General features: G+C 48.7%; 3 protein-coding genes across 3 annotated transcripts in view; 2 read left to right on the top strand and 1 right to left on the bottom strand.

The window, feature by feature from the left end:
• Positions 1-775, top strand: part of Csnk1g1 (casein kinase 1 gamma 1) — a 161,213-nt gene extending 160,438 nt beyond the window's left edge. Inside the window, exon 16 of the transcript XR_009380266.1 lies at positions 694-775. The gene's annotated coding sequence lies outside the window, so the exon portion shown is untranslated. The remainder of the gene's footprint in view (positions 1-693) is intronic.
• Positions 776-5,413: 4,638 nt separating this feature from the next.
• Ppib (peptidylprolyl isomerase B) lies at positions 5,414-11,777 on the top strand. The gene is made up of 5 exons (XM_059268142.1): positions 5,414-5,614; positions 6,745-6,858; positions 8,227-8,320; positions 10,582-10,766; positions 11,439-11,777. The coding sequence occupies exons 1-5, from the start codon at positions 5,480-5,482 to the stop codon at positions 11,559-11,561; spliced, it is 651 nt and encodes a 216-aa protein (XP_059124125.1). The 5' UTR covers positions 5,414-5,479; the 3' UTR covers positions 11,562-11,777.
• Snx22 (sorting nexin 22) lies at positions 11,276-14,829 on the bottom strand. Its single transcript, XM_059268143.1, is given in 8 exon segments — positions 11,276-12,286; positions 12,288-12,345; positions 12,649-12,716; positions 12,907-12,939; positions 13,247-13,341; positions 13,791-13,895; positions 14,277-14,360; positions 14,690-14,829. Coding segments are annotated over 8 exon segments (567 nt in total). The 5' UTR covers positions 14,765-14,829; the 3' UTR covers positions 11,276-12,237.
• Between the last annotated feature and the right edge of the window lie 6,073 nt (positions 14,830-20,902).

The following is a 20,902-nucleotide window of genomic DNA, read 5'->3' on the forward strand; positions in this document are numbered from 1 at the left end:
TTGCTTCTATCCTAACAAACAAGAGTTATCCAAGAAACCAGCCAAACCAACCAACTTTACAAAAAAATGAAAAAGAAATAAAAACAAAAACATAAATAAATACTTTCTCATACCATAAAATGTTGGATTACAGTCCGTGGCTCTCAGTCCTTTTCACGGCCCTGGCTGGCCCCTTACTCCTGCTTGTTTTTGAGACAGGGTTTCTCTGTGTGATAGCTCCGGCTGTCCTGGAACTCGATTTGTAGACCAGGCTGGCCTCAGATTCACAGAGATCCGCCTGCCTCTGCCTCTGGAGTGCTGGGATTATTCCTCCTTTTTAAGGACTTGCTGTGGGGCCTTGAAATTCATCAAACAAAATTGCCTCAATTAGGCTAATGATCTTTGGGACCCAGTATTTCCTGCTTACCCAAGAGCAAAGATTTAGAGATAACTTTAAAAGTGGGGCAATGAGATGCCTAAGGTAACGCCAGCCATCCTGTCTGACTCCATTTGATATTTGCTTAGGTAGTTCTCAGCCTTCTGTCTGCTGTCCCCCAACAGCCACGTCTGCCTTGGCAACACATTGGAGAATTTTATGGCCTTGACCATGGTCCATATATATTAATCAAAAATAATTGGTAAGTGATGTCAAAATGTTTCAAGGTTATGCTGACCCTCATCTCACTCTGATGTATCATTCTTGCCCCTCCTCAGATCGTCTTCCTGCAGGCCATGATGCTTGCAGGGACCCCCAAATCTGACACCCAACATGGGACTCAGTCCTCAGAAAAGGCAAAAATTTTTCTTTAAATAGAAATTAGGGGTTCAGGAAACCCAGCCTCTCACCCAAGGATTCACAGGTGTGAGAGAGTGGAATTATTATGGGTTCTTCTCAGTCCTTTGAGACCAAGCATTTTGTGCAATTATTAAGACATTTGTGTTAAGATCCAGAGGAACAAATATTCAGAGCAAAAGCTCTACAGCTTTACACTCCTAGGAACTCATGTAAAGAAAGCCATGAAAGGGGAGATAAAATTCCTGTCAAGTTTTTTATAAACATTTTTATCTTATTATTAATTTAATTTTACATATCAGCCACGGATTCCTCTGTCCTCTCTCCTCCCACCCCCCAGCAATTATTTTTTTAAAAAGGAGAGAGAGAAAATTTTCTGCCAGACATGTCTTGGCCAGTCTTGGCAGGGTGGGCCAAAATGGACTCGGAGGCCACTCATACTTCCTGGTTGCCAAGCCAGGCACGTTGTGGTTTTTTACTTTTAAAATTCCATATCCGGATCTCTGAGTTCGAGGCCAGCCTGGTCTACAGAGCAAGTTCCAGGACAGCCAGGACTACAGAGAGAAATCCTGTCTCAAAAACAGAACAAAATGGAAACCTCTTTATCTCTGAACTTGAGCGTCAAGAAACTTTTCAGACATGTAAGCCTGCTCTTGTTCTGGCCATCAACAAAAAGAACTTAAAGCTTTTAATTGGTTGGCTCAATTAGGGTGGTGTGGTGATGTTTTGTGTATGCTCCAACAAATAAAACTTTCCTGATGATCAGAGGGCAAAGACAACCACTAGTTAGCCATAGAAGCCTGGTGTTGGTGGCACATGCCTTTAATCCCAGCACTATGGAGGCAGAAGCAGGTGGATCTCTGTGAGTTCGAGGCCAGCTGGTCTACAGAGTGAGTTCCAGGAGAGCCAGGACTGTTACACAGAGAAATCCTGCCCCCTCCCCTCAAAAAAAGCTGTATAGCACATTTATCTTGATATCTGGCTCTGGGTTTTTATTAAGACCAGTTAGGATTTATGCTACTGTGTGGTTGTTAATAACTATCTCGTGTGGATTACTACTAATCCCCAACACTCAGGAGGCAGAAGCAGGGAGATCTCTAAGTTGAAGACTAACTTGGTTTACATAGCAAGTTCCAGGCCAGCCAGGGCTACATAGAGTCCCAGTCTCAAAAAAGATTTTTTTTAATTTTATTTTATTTTTTATTTTATTTTATTTTATTTTTTGAGACAGAGTTTCTTTGTGTAGCAGCTCTGACTGTCCTGAAACTTGACTTTGTAGACCAGGCCAGCCTTGAACTCACAGAAATCTGCCTGTCTCTGCCTACACAGTACTGAGATTAAAGGCATGTGCCAGGACAATGTAAGGATTCTGTCCTTAATTACGCCACTAGCCTGAGACGGCATCCCAGCCTAAAAAGCGGGCATGCCCTCTCTCTCCGTATAGCCTCTCCTTCCGTACTCTCCCCCCTCCACTTGGTCTTTCTCTCTCTCTCTCTCTCTCTCTCTCTCTCTCTCTCTCTCTCTCTCTCTCTCTCCCCTCCCCAAATAAAGCTCTAGAAAGGTAAACATGGCTCGTGACTCTTCTGTCACCGATACATCCAGTACTCAGTCACAAGTGCCACCGCTTAACCAACAGACAACCCAGCTCAATAAAAAAAAATTTTAAAGGAGGACAAGTTAAGGAATGTCAATGGTAACCCATAATTCAAATGCATACCATATACCGACCAAGTTACATAGTTCCAAATAGAGAAATGTGTGGAGGGCACAAGGTCCATATGCTTATAGATAACACCAGAGAAACCAGAATTGTAAACACAAGGCTTTTTTCTCCAACAGAAGAAATAACCTGGTGATCTTTTGTTATTCTATGAATGCAGCCTAAACTTACCTAGAATCCCTCAGATTACTGAGCATTGTTTTTCAGTCAATAGAACCCATCCTTATGCTTATCATAAACCCTTCCTCCCTTGGCCCTTATCCTGAGTATTGTTTCTCAGTCAACAGAGCCCATTCTTGTGGAAGAGGTCACTGGTGCTCTGCGAGAAAGACATTCGAATTCTAAAGGAGTTTCAATGTAACCACGCCTTAAGCTTTGTTGTGATAATTGTCATAAGGAAACTTTTCCCCCAAGGTTTTACTGTTTAAATACATACATATATACATACATACATACATACATACATACATACATAAAATAAATAATTAATTAATAAATAAACTGCTTGGTGTCAGACTCCAGAAGTTTGAACCAACTAGGATAAGTCATGTTGAACCAAGTTTTATTCTTGCCCCTCAGTAGATCATTTCACTGCCGCTGTGACGATTGCAGGGACTCCCATAAAAACGAGGCTGTGTGTACAATCTGGGTGGTGACAAACTGAAATTCCTACAAAGTTATTTCTGATTAACAGGTCTTTTAGAAAAAGTGCCATTATTTTCTAGGTATGTTTATTGCTCTTGTATACTCTGTGATAAAGCACCATGACCAAGACAACTTATACAAGAATGTTTACTAGGGCTTGTGGTTCCAGAGGGATCAGAGTCCATCATGGCAGGGCACTGATGCAGCAAGGCGGCAGGCATGGCAGCAGGAACAGCTGAGAGCTCACATCCAGAACCCCAGCAGGAAACAGCACTAGCCGGGAACAGTGTGGGCCATTGAAACCTCAAATCCTGCCCCGGTGTGCTTCCTCCAGCAAGGCCACACCTCCGAAACCTGCCCAAACAGTGACACAACTGGAGATCAAGGGTTCAAATGCCCAAATCTACAGGGTAAATCTCACTGAAATCAGCAGAGTGTATGGCTCTCAAAGTATGTGTGTTGTAGAATGGAGCAACACCGTGTGTGGTACAACCTGAAACAGCCCAGGTTAGCATCTTTGTCTACGAAAAAGAAAAGCCAATGTCAGCCTCAGGCCTTTGCATATATTAGTGTATGTATGTATATTAATGTATGCGTGCATAAATTAATGGGAAGCCATCCCAACCAATACTTCCTGAGCACAGAGCCCTGGAGAAGGGTTAAGGAAGCCGGATACAGATAATGTGCAAGACAGTCCCATCCTCCTAAAAGAAAGAAAGTGGCCTATTTTTAGAAAATGGGCAAAGAAAAGAAATTAAAATTCAGGAGCTGGCAGGGTAGCTCAGTTTAAGTAAAGCTGCCTGCCTCCAAGCCTGAGTACCTGAGTGCAAATCCCAGGACCCATGTGATGTAAGGAGAGAACCAACTCTCTCCATGTGCATACTATCGCATGTCTACCCACTCAAATATAATCACACACACATAAAAACGAAAAAAATAGGGGCGAGGCGGTGGTAGCGCACGCCTTTTATCCCAGCACTTGGCAGAGGCAGGTGGATCTCTGTAAATTCAAGGCCAGCCTGGTCTACAAAGTTCCAGGACAACTAGGACTGTTACACAGAGAAACACTGTCGCGACACCCCCCCCCCCCAAAAAAAAGGGGAAAAAATAAATTCCAAAGTATACAACAGAATGCACTGGCTCCTAAGTTCACACAGTGGGTAAGCACAGAATTCAAAGAGAAAAATGAGTAGTGATGTGTCAAAAATTAAAAACGGAAGCGTGTGTGTGCGTGTGTATACGCACAGTTTATGTGTGCAGAGGCCAAAGGAAGAGGTCGAGTGTACTGACTGTTTTTATCATTCTCCACGTTCTTTCTGAGACAGGGTCTCTTCTTGAATCTAAGAACTAGTCTAGCATCCAGCAGGTCTACCAGATTCTCCTATCTACACCCACCACTCCTACAGCACTAGAGTTAGGAGTACGTAAAGTACGTGCATGATCTGCTTTTAGGCGGCTGTTGGATCCAAATCCTCAGGTCCTCATGATTTTGCAGCAAAAGCACTCACACACTGAGCCGCCTTTTCACCCCTCCACCCCTTCTTTTGAGGCATAGGTGTTACCATGTAGTTCTTGTTAGCACAGAGCTCACTACGTAGAGGAAGCTGGCCTCAAACTCACAGAAATTCGTCTGCCTCTTCCTCCCAGGTGCTGGGATTGGAGGCACACGCTACGACGACCGATCGTGTTTATTTTGAGGTAAGGTCTCACTCTGTCTAGCACAAGAGGAACTGGGACTCAACTCTGTAGCCCAGGCTGACCTTGAACTCACTGTTACCATCCTACTTCACCCTGCCCACCCAAAGCTGGGATCGCAGGTGCAAGCCACTAGTCCCAGTCCCCGGGCAAGATATTATAGAAGAAGATATAGAAGGCTATGCTGTAAAATTCAGCCGCTAAATTCAACCCCTAGCACTTCGGTTAAGTATGTCGAGTTTTTGAAGACACCCACCCACTGGGTAGTGACTGGGCTTTACACACCCCGACAATCGTCCGAAGGTTTGGTGGGCCGGTCGGGCCGCAAGGCATGCTGGGGTTTGTAGTCTTTTTTTCTAAGGCCAATCCCAACGCCGCCTTCCGCGCACCGCCTTGACGCAGACCGGAGGGCGAGGCGCATATCCAATCAGAGGGCTGTAACGTGGCAGCCACCCACAGCCCCGCCCGCGGCAGCGCCTACCACTCGGCGTTGCAGCGCAGGGGGAACGTGGCGCGCTCCTCGCGCTGCGAGGCCTCCCGCAGCCCCAGGTCCACCCCCGAGCCGGGGCGGCAACGCGCGCACACACCGCGTGTCCACACCCTCTTCCGGTCCGGGCTCCCGCGACTGCTCTCTGTGCTGTCGGTGGATGCTGCGCCTCTCGGAGCGCAATATGAAGGTGCTCTTCGCCGCCGCCCTCATCGTGGGCTCCGTCGTCTTCCTTTTGCTGCCGGGACCCTCCGTGGCCAACGATAAAAAGAAGGGACCCAAAGTCACAGTCAAGGTCTGGGATCTCCTCTCCCGGCGAGGCCTGCCTTCCGCCGCCTGCGGTCCGGCCCGGGCCCAAGCGAGTCTGGCTCAGTAGTTCCGACCTGAGCGTCCTTGTCCTGGTTCAGCCCATCCTCGGGTCGGCTGTGACCTCTTGGAGCCAGGCTCGCCCTACCCACTCAGACTAAAGAATGACCTGGACTCCCCCAGCCTCCGCCCTGACCGAGGATGCTCAGCTGCGGCCAGCGCGAACAACCTTAGCCCTTTGCACATACCCTGCAATACCCTTCTTTTACTATGGACACTTCCAGTTTACTGTGCTTTGTAGCACGCACAGTAAATAGAGTTAAACTTGCAAGCATAGTGATCTCTTTATGTATTTTCCTCTTTTAATGGCAGTTTCTGTCATCTGGAGTCATTATAAGAGCACAGATTGCTATTATGTAGTCTGAGAACGTAACCTTTCTTAAGAATGTTACATAATTTACTTGCTGGGGAGAGGGACTTATACGTGCCACAGTGTAATTGTAAAGGTCAGAAGACAACTTGCGGAAGTGGATTCTCTATTTCCATTATGTGGGTCTCTCAGGACTTCAGGCTTGGCTGCAACCACATTTACCCACTAAGGCATCTGGCCAGCCTGTAATCATTTCTTTTGACAGGGTGAGGATAGGAGGTGATTAATGCAGCAAGTCAAGTATTGTGGCTTGTGTCTGTAATCCCAGACACTTGGGAGGATTACAATTTAGCAAGACACTGTCTCAGAATATTAATTATTGGGGGGTTATTAGCTCGGTGGTACAGCACTTGGCTGCCTATAGTGGGCAAGGCCATTTCATCGTCCCTAATATGGAGTTGGGGAAATCTAGAACTTTACAGTGTACAGATGATTGTGAGCCACCATCTGGGTGCTGAGAACAGAAGCTATGTCCTCTGGGAAAGCAGCAGATGCTGTTAACAACTGAGCCATTTGTCCAGCCTGTACTTTTGGTTTGTACAGAAGTTTTGCCCCGGCCAAAATCAGACTCAGCCACAGCTTTAGGGCTTTAGCTGCAGCTCTCTCTCATCAGGGTAATTTCTTGGGCCCTTCCTAATCTACCAAGGACCCTTTAAAAGGCTAAACTTGGATTTGTTCATTTTCCTTAGGTGTTCTTTGATCTCCAAATTGGAGATGAACCTGTAGGCCGAGTGACCTTTGGACTCTTTGGGAAGACCGTTCCAAAAACAGTGGATAATTTTGTAGCCTTAGCTACAGGAGAGGTAAGTGGCTGGTACAGAGGTAGGCAACTCCACGTAGTAGGGATGGAAGTAGGTGGGACTGCAGGGTGTGACCTGTCTGCAGCAGCAGCTTACACTGACTTCACTAACTGGCTTCCCTGAGGACCAAATATTTTTGTTAAGAATATTAAGAATAAAGGGGTCCAGTTTGTCCCTAATTTTTGGAGAAAGCCTTGGTACTGCTGAATTACTCAAAGCCTCAGTGGCCCAGATTTTGGCATTACACAAAGATCCAACCCCTGCTGTTTCGTACAACTATTCACAGGACACACACAAAAGTAACCCAAAATGCTAAAACTGGTAGTTTCACAGTTAAGGAAGCTGTGCCAAATGGTTCCATGACTGCTGAGGTGGTGATGTAGTTTTCTGGTGGAGAGAACTTAGACAAACATGGCGTTGTTTGGCTATAATGTGTGAAGACTAATCTTCAATGTCTGGTTTTATTTGAATGTTCTTAGTCCACATGATGTGACTGCTATCGGAATAAAATAAGAGCTCTCATTTTGTTTTGTTTTGTTTTGCTTTGCTTTGCTTTTTGAGACAGGGTTTCTCTGTGTAGCTTTGGAGCCTGTTCTGGATCTTGCTCTGTAGACCAGGCTGGCCTCAAACTCACAGAGATCTGCCTGTCTCTGCCTCCTGAGTGCTGGGATTAAAGGCGTGCGCCACCTCTGCCCGGCTCAAATTTTTAAAAAGGAGAAGAAAGGGTCCAAGGGACTTGATCCTAGAATGTGGCACAGACTTTTCGTGGGTTTTTTGTTTGTTTGCTGGGACTAAAGGTGTGTGCCACCGCCGCCCGACATAGCACAGACTTTTAAGGAAATATATATTCTATTTAATGAAATTTATATTTTAACGTCTTTGCTCGTTTTGTTTTGTTTTTCCTGAGAGTCTTGTGTAGCCTCTGGCTGATCTTGAACCTGATGTGTAGCCAGGGGTGATCTTGAGTTTCTGATAGGCCTGCCCCTACCTCCTGAGTGCTGGGATCACAGGTGTGCACATCATGCTCAGTTTATACAGTATTCAGGGTAGAACCCAGGAGGGTGTTCATGCTAGGACACACACTCTGCCAGCTGAGATGTATCCCAAACCTTGGACGTCTTCTTAGGATGAGAAGAACAGAGAAGGGGAAAAAAAGCATTTTGTGACCTTGGGTTACATCCTTTAGGAATTGCATAAGGGTAGAGGCTAGGGATGTGGTCTTTTCCAGACGTGCATGCTTTGTGTTTGTCCTGCAGTAGCTGGTCACTCAGTACATTAAATGCCAAATCTATATCAGAAAGCGCTGTAGGTGCGTGTCTGCAGGGCCAGTTTGACATCTGCTACCTCCTTATCTCTCATCCCTTTTTCCAGAAAGGATTTGGCTATAAAAACAGCAAGTTCCATCGTGTCATCAAGGACTTCATGATCCAAGGTGGAGACTTCACCAGGGGAGATGGCACAGGAGGTAACTTCAGATCCTCTGAACAGAGGAGCCTTGACATTGTAGTGCCCATGGTGGGGTGGCCAGGCCGCCTCAATTAAACAAAGTGTCTTCTTTTGCCTACTGTAGAGGTCGGCCTCTCTCTTGCACAGAGATTGGCTGCACCCTTCTTTGAAAAGAGAACCCAGTGCAAAGGAGAGGGAGGTGGGATCAGGTAGGCTGTGCTCTCTTCCAGGTGCCCACCATTGATACAAGTCTGTAGCTTGTACCATACACCCTGCTGTATTACATATATATGCATAAATAGATAAGTTAAAAAGGCCAGTGAGGTGGATAAAGGTACTTGCTGCCAAGCCTAATGACCTGTGTTTGATTCCTGGGATTCAAACATTGGAAGAAGAGAACCGACTTCTACAAGGTGTCCTCTGACTGCACGCATGTTCTGTGGCATGAGCGAGTGCACCAGTACACATACACAAACTAAAAAAAAAAAAATAAAAGTGTGAAGAACTCAAGGCAATTGTAGTGGCGTGTGCCTGGAACACTTAGGAGGTAAAGGCAGGAGGTTCCGGGATGACTTTAAGGACAACCCAGTCAACATGAGAACTTGTCTCAAAAATCTACCACCAGGGGCTGGAGAGGTGACTCAGTGGTTAAGAGCACTGGCAGCTCTTGCAGGGGACATGGGTTCAGTTCCCACCTGGTGACTCACAGCTGTTTATAATTCCAGTTCCAGGGAATCTGACAACCTCTTGTCTGCTCAGGCCCAGATGTGGTACAAAGACATACACGTAGGCCAAACACCCACATACACTTAAACTTAAAGCTGAGTGTGGTGACGCACTCAACACTGGGAGGCAGAGGCAGGCAGATCTGACTGAGTTCAAGGACAGCCTGGTCTACAGAGCAAATTCCGGGACAGACAGGGCTACACAGAGAAACCTTGTCTCGGGGGAAAAAAAAATGGTGGGCTTGAAGCTTAACTGTTTGCAAGGCAGCTGGATGGAAGTTCTGGGATAGAAGATATTTATTTCTTGAAACTTGGGAGCTCCTTGTGTCTTGAGGAAGGGATTGAAATAGGAGCAATTGAAATCCCATGGTTGACTAAGATTTCCAAGGAAGTTTTTCAAATAGGAAGCGTTAGCAGTGTACAGCCAGGAATCACAGGGGAATAAATAGGCCACCTCACTCCCACCTTGCCATCTAGTCTTGCTTCTCCGCATCCCCAGCTGCTGCACAGTCAGCCGCATCTCCCTTGTCAGTCTCCAGGGCAGGTCCTAACCTGGGGCCTCCTGAGGAGCTGTGTGTGTGTGATGGACAGATGTGCTGAGAGCCAAGATTAGCATGCAGGTGAAGTGATGAGCAGTGAGCCAAAGAAAGTGACTTTGTGCCTTGGTTGGCCTGGAACTCCTAGAGCTCTGCCTCCCAAGTGCTGGGGTTAACGCCGTTCTCTGTCACAGCTGGCCTTCTCTGTGCATGTGTATGGAGTTGGCTAGCACATGCCATTGCATGCATGTTAAAGTCAGAACAACGTACAGGAGTTGGTTCCATGCCTGGCAGCAAGTTCGCTTAGGTGCAAGCCTTCTCAGCAGCCTTGGACGATGCTGCTTCGGTGCTAGTTTTCCCAGGCCCATCAGTCCATTGATGGGGAAACCAGCTTTGCAGACAGGATCTTGGAAAGGGTATAGAGCTCTGTGCTTACTGTCGTGGCCCCAGACCCATACCCCACACAGACAGATGACACTTATTCATAAGCATTTTTTATTTTATGCTCCAGTCTTGATAAGAGGCTCTTGGCTCTTAAGAAACCAAAGAACAGCCCTGTGTCCGATTTTTCCTTCCCAGCTAACCCCCGTCTGCTATTCTGCTCCGCAGCTGCACCTGTCTTGTGACTCTGGAAAGGCAATCTGGTTGGCTATAGCAGCCTTTTTTTTTCCTGAAGGGTTCCACACTCCCAGCATCCTGCATAGCAAGCACCAAGGCATCTCTTTTGCAAAGTCCCTCCCTATAGGCCTCAGGACACAGCCAAGGATAGTTGATATTATGTCCCATGACAGTCATAAAACTACTCATCGTACTTCGCCCAAGTCAGCCTGGCCTCATACCCCAGGCGGTCTTGTTTCCGACGGCTTGGGTAGAAGATAGGAAGGCTGTTTTTATGTCCTTGTTTGCCAGTCAAGCCTGGCCTGACAGGACAGTCTGGGTCCCGTAGATCCTCACACAAGCGTCTGTTGTGGTTCAGCCCACCTTGGCTCAACTCCCTGACCTACTGATTCTCTCCCCAGGAAAGAGCATCTATGGTGAGCGCTTCCCAGATGAGAACTTCAAGCTGAAGCATTACGGGCCTGGATGGGTGAGCATGGCCAATGCGGGCAAGGACACCAATGGCTCCCAGTTCTTCATAACTACAGTCAAGACATCCTGGCTAGATGGCAAACATGTGGTTTTTGGCAAAGTTCTAGAGGGCATGGTGAGTTTAAAAGTGAGGGCTGAACCCTTCTAGTCCTCACCAAGGACTTCAAGGAGGAAATCTTCCCCCCAGGCACCTAATCACAGACACAGCCCAGCAGTGGTTCCTCCTAACCTGGCAGCCTGGCATAGGGGTGGGGGGTGTCAAGAACAAACAGCCTGACCGAGTGCCTTTGGTCCTAGCTATTGGGGAGGCTGAGGCAAGGGGATCACTTGAACTCAGGAGTCCAAGGCCAGGCTGGACAACATGAGACCACATTTCAGAGTGTCCATGTGACTGTGGCTGCATGAGAGAGTGCTTAACCTAGCATGCATAAGGCCCTGGGTTCAGCCCCCAACACCACAATCAGGAAAAAAGAATGAAATACGTAATACTCAGCCTTCATTTCCATTGCCCCAAGGTCCCAAGTCCTCCCAGACCCCAGACAACCTGTCCAGAAGACCTTGTTGGGTTTGTCCAGCTGCCAGGACCTCTGTTCAGTCACCCTGGGCAGTACTGGGTCAGCTAATCCATGCTCTGCATTCACCCTGGCCTGCAGTTCTTTAGGTTTCTGTGTTCATCCCGTGAGGGTCTCAACCCTCCTAAGCCACTCACTTGGGGCTGTCTCCCAGTCCTGTGTGTCTCTCGACCTTCACCCTGCCCACTCCCTCCTTTCCTGCCTTTCTTTTCTAGGATGTAGTGAGGAAAGTGGAGAGCACCAAGACAGACAGTCGGGACAAGCCCCTGAAGGATGTGATCATTGCAGACTGTGGCAAGATCGAAGTGGAGAAGCCCTTTGCCATTGCCAAGGAGTAGAGTCTCAGGGACCCCATCCCTCCAAGCGCCTGTACTGCAGGTCCCATCACTACCCTCCAGGGCTGAAGGTAGCCAGTCACAGGCCCCGTACCACTCGGCCCCAATACTTCCATCTGAGGGGGTGGACTCACACCCCCTCACATTCCACAGGCCTGGTTTTTATATCAAACTATCAATTCTGATCAATAAAAAAGGTGGGTTTTCTTTTTTTTATAACTTAGGTGTGGGCTGTGTCTGTAGCACCTGTCCTGAGTGTACATCCCAGCATGTCTAGGACTCTCACGGGCGATAGGTGCATGTCCCTTCCTCGGGCTCCTGCCTAAGCCTGTGCCTGGGTGGTACCCACTCGTCATCAGGCACAGGCTAGCCAGCTACTGAGCCTCACTGTAGCTCCTGCCACCTGCCAAGCTGGACTGGGAAATACACCTGAATCTTCTCAGCCCGTGTCTGGAATGACTATGCTTCTTTCTTTATCTTGACTTGGAAGAGTCTTGAGGTCTGCCACCTGCAGCTGTCAATGCAAGCCAAGTTCGGAGCCTTGAGTGGGGTTGGGCACAACTGAGCCTCAGCTAGTTACACCCTGAGGCCAGTCCAAGGGAAGACCCAGTTTCTTATATGGAACTCCTAGGACTGAGGCATATAACTGTCCTGACAAGTGACCCAAAGACTGGGCTAGTCAGGGCATTGGCAATGGAGCAGGATGACAATTAGCCTTTGGCTGGGCTAGTGCTGAAGCCATAGAGGCCCTGGAGTACACCATCCACCACCACTTCCGGGAGAGGTACTGCGGGAGAAAAAGTGAAAAAGAGGGAAGTTCAGCCTTGGGCGTGCGGCACTCTGAGCCCCCCACAGACTCGGCTATCTACCCAAAGGGAGGCACTGTTTGCTTTGCCCATCCCACATTCTGTCCATATTAGCTTTTGAAGACAGGCCACAAGCGGGCAGAGACCGGGTGAACCAACTGTATAGCTTGAAGTAAGTAAGCTTGTATAGCATATAGTTTCTATGAAGTAAGATACAAAGCAGGTTACAGGAGCTACAGTGTGGCCCCAAAGGACAGTAGGAGGGAGGTGCTGATGTGCCTCACCTGGGGAGGGGTTGTAAATGTAGGGGTCCACACAGAATCCAATGACGGGCCTGTGGTGCAGCTGTGAGCTGTGAGGAGGAAAGTTGTGAACCATGAGAGTGGAGATGTGGCAGCACAAAGATGCACATGGGATGGACACTAAGGACCAAAGTCAGCAGGGACCCACAAAGGAAGGAACTGGAAGACAAGTTGCTGGCCTGCCTCCTCGCATGTAGCCACCAGGGGGCAGCAGGCACTTAGGGCAGGACTTGGACTTGCCTGGTGTCACTAGGCAGGAATTCCCTCAGGGTGCTGAAAAGAAGAGAAACACTCACTGTAAACTGCTTAAGGATACCCAGGGGAAGTGACACAGAATAGCCCCGGGGACTTGCTTCTATTTTGTAATAAGCCCAGTTCCGGAGGTGGACGCGGCTGGGGTCATCAAAGCTGTCCAAAACCCAGCCCCTCCACCAGGGTCAAGAAAGTTGGTAAGGGAGGCTATGTATCAGAACCAGGCCTGGGCCCAGCATTTGAAAATGGAGAAAGCTTGTCCTTCAGGACCCTTTCATAGCTGCTTGTGAAAGAGTCCTTGTCACACCCCAGCCGGGGCCATCCTTGCCTCCAGCTGCTGGCCTTGGAGTCTGTGGGGAAGTGTCTAAGTCTCAGGAATTCCAGTAGCTCCTTGGGCACATCCTGATTCAGGTATAGGATACCCTAGGGAGGAAGACAGAAGACGCCCGGAATCAGATACAGCTACTAATTATTACACAATCCGTTGTAAACAAAAATTTGAGGACCTTTGTTCCCAAATTATTAAGAATTTCAAGGCAGTGGAGGCAAGCATTATCAGACCAAGTTCAAGACTGGCCCCATAAAGTGGGCAGGCTAGTTCAATAATGCCTATCCCTGTTGGTGGAATGAGTCCACACACACACCTCATGAAGATAACAGAATCTTACCCCAGGGCTGAAGGATCTTGAAGTATCTACCTGTTGGGTTATTCAAAACTTTAAATAATCCAGATAGAAAAGTTTGCACTCACTATTGTTTGGAAAAACGGAGCTTGGAGTGGTAAATAACAACCAAGTTGTGCCCCCCCCCCATCTCTCTCTGGGTCACCCCTAGTCCCTGAGGCTAGAGACAACCACGTATCCTGTGCACACCTGGATGTAGGTCTCCAAGCCCTGCCGGCGCTGTTCCAATCCTCTGGTCCTCCAGTTGGGCAGGCGTTTTGAGGGAAAGTCAGGCACTTTGTACCGTTTCTTGATCTGTCATCAGTTACCGAGGTGAGATCCCAGCAAAGCCCTCAAGCCCATTCCACCTAGCTGAGACCTCTCTCCAGTCCTCCCTCTATGCCTTTAAGCTCTAACCTGGGTCTGCTGGTGAAAGGTGGTTGGGACAGACGTGACGTGCCCGAAAGTGGAAAGGACGCACGCAGACAAGGTCAGTCTGAGCTGGGATCTAGCCACTGCGTCCTCCCTGAGAGGGGCCCTGCAGTCAGTCCTTGGGTAGTTGCCCATGATCTGCGCCCTCCCGGGACTGGGACGGTAATGGGGGTGGCCAACCAGAAGCTGGAACCGGAGCCCTTTCGCTTGCCACCCAGGGGACTGGCTTGGAGACAGACTGGTGGGCAGTCCACACCACCTCACCCGCTTGTGTAGAGCGTGGAACTCGCTGTAGCGCCTCGGCACGGTGTGTCTGCGTCCACTGTACAGCACCTCCACTTGGAACACCTAGCGGGCGGAGAAGTGCGGGCGGCGGGTCCAAATGATGCAGCAGGACCCGCGCCGCGAGACGCACCCACTTTCTGGCGTTCGAAAGGCACAAAGACGAGTTGGCGTGTGGCCGCTCAGGGAAACCCCTCCCGCACCCCACATACACCTGAAAGAAAAGGCTGACGGGCCCGCCCCTCTGCTCCACGCGATCCCTCAAGACCATCATCTGAGGGACTGGCAAAGCCAGTAAGCCCGAACCTCTGAGATGGACGTCCTAGCCCGGAATGCTGGGTCCCCTTTGCGCTCGTCGAGGGGATCCCCACGCGCACCCTCCATCCATTGCTCACCATGTGGCCTTTCTCTGGACTCTGCCTGGGCTCTTCGGCCTCGGGCCCCACCGAGGGGATGTGAACTTCCAGCATCCGCGCCCTGACCCCACCGCAGCTTCTCCTTGATGGCGCGCTGAGGCACCCAAACTCCCTAGAGCAGCCCGGCAGCCCTACGAGGTCGCCCCGCCCTCGGGCTCCAGGCCCTGCCCCCGATCGTAGGCCCCGCCCCATTTAGTGGTCCTTCAGGCCTAGGCTCCACCCTCTTGTCCAGGACCCCGCCCCAGAACCAGTAGACCACGCCCTTGAGTCCCAGGCTTGCCCCGCCCGAGGCGTTCCCTGGCTCACTAAAGTTCTGAAGCGAAAAGATAACACCCTTGGTCTAGTGATGTCGCTCGCCGTACCAGGGGGAGGAACCCTCGGCAGAGTCACCCGTTTGTCAAACATTTCCCTAGCGTCTACTGCCTGCCAGATACGCAGCAGAGATTAAATTTCACCTGGTCTTTGTTGAGCGCCCTGGATTCTGAAGTGGCAGATGAGGGCACAGGCAGGGTCCAGGCCTGGGCGTCCGCCCCAGGACCACCCTTGCTCTCAGGGAACCTGGTCACCCCAGCCTTCCCCTTTCAGGTGGTCCCTGGTAGCGCCACCTAGAGTCTCCAACTGAGACAATGCCTGGGTGAGTCTGAGATCCGTCCTCGCTTTGATGGGCACCCACAGACCCTACTTCATTGGTTCATCCAGTTATCCACCCATCCATCCATCCTACCTTAACCTTAGCAGCCCTAACTTGCTTCAAACTAGTGTGTGGCGAAGAGGCGGTCATTTCGAGGCCAACCTGGTCTAGAGAGCGAGTTCTAGGACAGCCAGGGCTGTGCAGAGAAACCCTGTCTCAAAAAACCAAACCCAAACAATCCTGCTACATTGCAAGACAGACTATCAGAGCAGAGAAGAGCAGCCTGGTGCCACCTCCAGAACCTCCCACAGTTCCTCTCCTTAGACCCTGCCCTGTAGTTACCTTTATTATCTACCAGTCACTGTCCACCCATCTTAGTAGAACAAGCCCCTAAAGAAGCCACTTTTTTTTTTTTTTTGAGACAAAGTCGGCTGAGTTGCTCAAGCTGACTTTGAACTCCTGGCCTCAAACAATTCTCTTCCTTCAGTCCCGCAATTACACGGAAACACAGGCCCATGCCACCCTGCCCAGCCTCACTCAGTTGTTTTTTGTTTTGTTTTGTTTTTTCGAGACAGGGTTTCTCTGTGTAGCCCTGACTGTCCTGGAACTCACTCTGTAGCCCAGGCTGGCCTCGAACTCACAGAGATCCACCTGGCTCTGCCTCCTGAGTGCTGGGATTAAAGGTGTGCGCCACCACCGCCTGGCTATAGTAGGATTTTAATACTTACGTCATGTGATAGAAATAAAAATGGCCTCTATTTCTACCTCAACCCCACAACCCTCACTCAGCTCTAAGGGAGTTGCCACCACTCGGGAGCACAATGGCAAGTATTCTGTTCTTAAACTGGGTGGTATGTGATGGCTATTCTTAGTTGTCAACACGGCTGCAGCTGGAATGAACTGAAAACCCAAGCAGCTGGGCACAGCTGTGAGGGATTTTTCAGTTAACTGGATCATCTGAGGTAGGAAGACCCATCCTAAATCTGGGCACACCTTCTGGTGGCAGCCGATGTAAAGGCCATGGAAGAAGGAAGCTTTTGCTTTTTGCTTACTCGCCCTCATTCTCACGGATCCTGCTGCACAGGCTTTCTGTCACGGGCATTAGAGCCTACGCTGGGACTCCCGACATATACTGAAGACCAACTGACATCCAGCATCATGGACTGAATTAACTATTGGATTCTTGGACTTTCTTAGTAGACAGCCATTGTTGGACTAGATGGGCCACAGCCTGTAAGCCACTCTAATAAATCCCATACACACACACACACACACACACACACACACACACACACACACACACGTGGGAGGGGGTTTGGGGGGAAATACACCCTATTGGTTCTGGTCCTCTGGAGGACCCTGACTAATACATTTGTGTAACTGGATGTGGGTGGCAACAATATAGAGTTTCTGAATATGCAACAACTAAAAATTAATTCAAATTCCAGCATCTCAAAGGTGTGTCTGGCAGCCCTTGCCCATGTTGCACCCTGAAATGTCACTTTGGCCTTGGGTGTGAGCACACAACATGCATACTTTGCACTGTGCCTGCTGCCACACCACGTTCGCACTGCCAATGAAGATTACCTACTGAACACTTCAGCTGTAATTCGAGATTACTGATGGTTAATGAAACGCTGTGGTTTTAATGTACAAAATTTTTTACTCATAAAAAAACATAGTAATTTGAGTCAAAAAACAAAGACTTGGTATTTCCTCTGCCATTCTTACATGGCAGCGTGTAAGTAAGTGCCCCCTTGGTTCTTTGCCAGCTCCGGGAAGAGGAGCCTTAGTTGAGAAAACACCGCCATCAGAGTGCCTGTAGACCCATCTGCATTTTCTTGATTAATGATTGATGTAGGAGGGCCTAGCCCACTCTGGATGGTGCCACCCCTGGACAATGGTTGGGGCGGTGTAAGAAAACTGACTGGCCAGGCAGTGGTGATGCAAGCCTTAATCCCAGCACTCAAGAGGCAGAAGCAGGCAGATCTCTGAGCTCAAGGCTAACCTGATCTACAGAGCCAGTTCCAGGACAGCCAGGGCTGTTGCACAGAGAAACCCTGTCTTAAAAACAAACAAACAAAAAGAAAACAAAAAAAAAAGCAGACTAATAGCCGGATGTAGTGGCCCACACCTTTAATCCCAGCACTTGGGAGGCAGATGTAGCCTAGTCTATATAGTGAATTCTAGGACAGCCAAGGCTACAGAGAGAAGCCCTGTCTCAAAACAAGCAAAACAGAAAACAATCCCAGCACTCAGGAGGCAGAGGCAGGTGGATCTCTGTGAGTTCGAGGCCAGCCTGGGCTACAGAATGAGTTCCAGGAAAGGCTCCAAAGCTACACAGAGAAACCCTGTCTCAAAAAACAAAAACAAACAAACAAAAAACAAAAACAAACCAAAAAAAAAAAAAAAAAAAACCAAGAAAAGAAAGCTCGAGGCCAGCCTGGTCTACAGAGTGAGTTCCAGGACAGCCAGGGCTACACAGAGAAACCCTATCTTGGAAAAAAAGAAAGAAAGAAAGAAAGAAAGAAAGAAAGAAAGAAAGAAAGAAAGAAAGAAAGAAAGAAAGAAACAGAAATAAAGAGAGAAGAAAAGAAAAGAAAAGGAGACTGACCAAATCATAGGGAGCAAGCTAGAGGTGTTCCTCCATGGCCTCTGCATTAGCTCCTGCAGAATCCAGAAGCAGAGGCAGGTGGATCTCTGTGAGTACAAGGCCAGCCTGGTCTACGTGAGAAGTTCCAGGACAGCTAGGGCTACCTAGAGAGACCCTTTCTCAAAAACAAACAAAAGATTGGCATGGAGTTTTACGAAGTTGGGGAGATTTATAGGATATTTGTCCTCAGCAGGCTTAGCTACCTTTGATGGAAGAAAATTTTGCTCGCATAGGTCAACCTGATCTACATAGCCAGTTAGGGTTACTTAATGAGACCCTGTCTCAAAATGAAAACATTAATTTTTTCTTAGGATTAGGACAGAATTTACAACAATTTCTGAAATGGCCCTAAACATACTTCTGCCACTTTCTGTACTATGTATTTATGTGAAACGATGCTCACACCATTGATGATTTTAAACTCAAAATACCCATCAACTCTGATCAACATTGATGGTGCCCTATGTCCTACAGCATCAAATATCCAGCAAGATTTCAATTTTTTTTTCTGTAGAAATAAATAGGCACCTTCATCCCATTGCTGTGCAAACTTGCTTTCCTTTTTAGTAAGTCATAAAATGATTGTGTGTACCAAGGACTCCTTCTGCACGACTTCACACAATGGAAGGCCCTGTGAAAGAAGGTGAAAAGCCTTGCCTTTCCAAGGCTCATACCTGGGAGGAGGTGTTGGGGTAGGGCCAGGAGCAGAGCATCTGTCTCAAGGGTTGAGGTTGGGAGACACCTTGCCCCCTGCTAGGACTGAGGTGCTGCGCTGTGCAGAGGATGACCTCACCAATACTGGGTCCTACCTTTCTGCACCTTCAATGTACCCTGGCCCAGGAATCGGGAAGCCGACACTTCCCAGAGAGAGGTGGAGGTGTGGTCTCAGGAAGGGAAATGAGCCACACGGAGGAGAAGTCCTGGGGTTTCGTTTCCTCTGTGGGATGTTGGCATCCGAACCGAACAAAGGGGCACTAAGTCTTTTACCTACGGGGCCACCCCAGTGTTCAGAGCATCCTCCTAGCGGCCTTTGTCTCTTGGCCTCTGCTTCCTTGTCTCTCTCCTGGGTGTGAGGCCGGTTCTCTACCTCAAAATACAAACTGCTGTCAGAGCACCTGCTTCCCCACAGCATTCCACTCGGAACTGAGACCCACACTCCCTGCCACAGTCTAAGATGGCTCCAGCCCAATGCTCACCACCCATCTCGCTTTCAGTCCTCCTGACAGGTACCAGACTCTGCTCACCGGAATCTCCCAGTCCTTCAAACTTCCCCATTCTTTCCTACCTGGAACACACTTTTTCGTGACTCCTCTGGTGAGTTTACGAGGCTTCCTTCCACACCACTGTATGCAGTTAGTCCAGTCTGTACTGCTGGGTCTCCAGCGTAGGAGAGGGAGAAGGGCGAGGCACTTTTCCTCACCACTCTCTTGGCTAGGTTTTTGTTTGTTTGTTTGGTTTTTTTGGTTGTTTTTTTTGAGATAGGGTTTCTCTGTGTAGCTTTGGTTGTCCTGGAACTCACTCTGTTTACCAGGCTGGCCTCGAACTCACAGAGATCCACCTGCCTCTGCCTCCCAAGTGATGGGATTAAAGGGCCAAAGGGCCATTAGCTAGTTTTTATGTCAACTTGACACACGCGTCATAAGAGAGGAGTGAGCATCAGTTAAGAAAATGCCTCCAGCTGGGGGGTGGTGGTGGTGCATGCCAAGCCATCTACGGTCAGGTGGTCCCGGGTTCTATAAGAAAACAGGCAGAAGCCTTTGATCCCAGCACTCAGGAGACAGAGGTGGGCAGATCTCTGAGTTCAAGGCCAGCCTGGTCTACAGAGTGAGTTCCAGGACAGGCAGAGCTACACAAAGAAACCCTGTCTCAAAAAACAAAGCAAAACAAACAACAACAACAACAACAACAACCAAAAAAAAAAAAAAAAAAACCAAAGCAGGCAGAGCAGAGCAGGCTGTAGGAGCAAGCCCAGAAGCAGCACTTCTCCATGGCCTCTGCATCAGCTCCTGCATCCAAGTTCCTGCCATTTGAGTTCCTGCCCCGAGTTCCTTCCATGATGGACAGTGACGTGGAAGTGCTTTTGGATGTGATGTTTCATCACAGCAGTAAAAACCCTATAAGAATCATGTTGATAATTCCTATAATAAAAGATAGGTTAGCGCTGGAAAGACGGCTTAGTAATTAATCACATTGACTGGTCTTCCAGAAGACCCTGGTTCGATTTCCAGCACTCACATGGTGGCTCACAACTACCTACAGCTCCAGCACCAGATGTGATGACCTCTTTTGGCCTCTTTAGGCACTCACAGGAGCACAGGTGGACACCTATACATAAAACTTTTTTTTCTCTTAAAATACTGCCAACAGCCTAATCAAAGTTTGTTGTGACATGGAATACTTTAGACGTGAAGGTCCAAGCCGGGCGGTGGTGGTGCACGTCTTTAATCCCAGCACTCGGGAGGCAGAGGCAGGCGGATCTCTGTGAGTTCGAGGCCAGCCTGGGCTACCAAGTGAGTTCCAGGAAAAGGCGCAAAGCTACACAGAGAAATGCTGTCTCGAAAAACCAAAAAAAAAAAAAAAAAAAAAGAAGTGAAGGTCCAAAGATCCTGGGAAAACTTTGGGGGTGGGAAGGCCAGGACTGTAGCTCAGTGGTAGAGCATGCATGAGACCCTGGATTCAACCTCTGGCACAACAAAGCAAAGAAAAACCACTTGTTTTTATGCTTAGGTTTCATGAGAAATAGACAGCCATACAGAAAGGAGATTTGACCAAAGGGTGTGATGTAACGTCGAGAGATAAAGGAAGAAACGCTGTGAGGCCTGTCTGCTCAGATTCTTCCCCTCTATGTATGGCCCTCCTCCCGCCTCTCCTGGGTGTGGGACAGGACGCTCTGGAATGAGGGTCTTCC

The sequence above is a fragment of the Peromyscus eremicus genome, chromosome 7 (assembly GCF_949786415.1).
Source record: "Peromyscus eremicus chromosome 7, PerEre_H2_v1, whole genome shotgun sequence".
Taxonomy (NCBI): Eukaryota; Metazoa; Chordata; class Mammalia; order Rodentia; family Cricetidae; genus Peromyscus; species Peromyscus eremicus.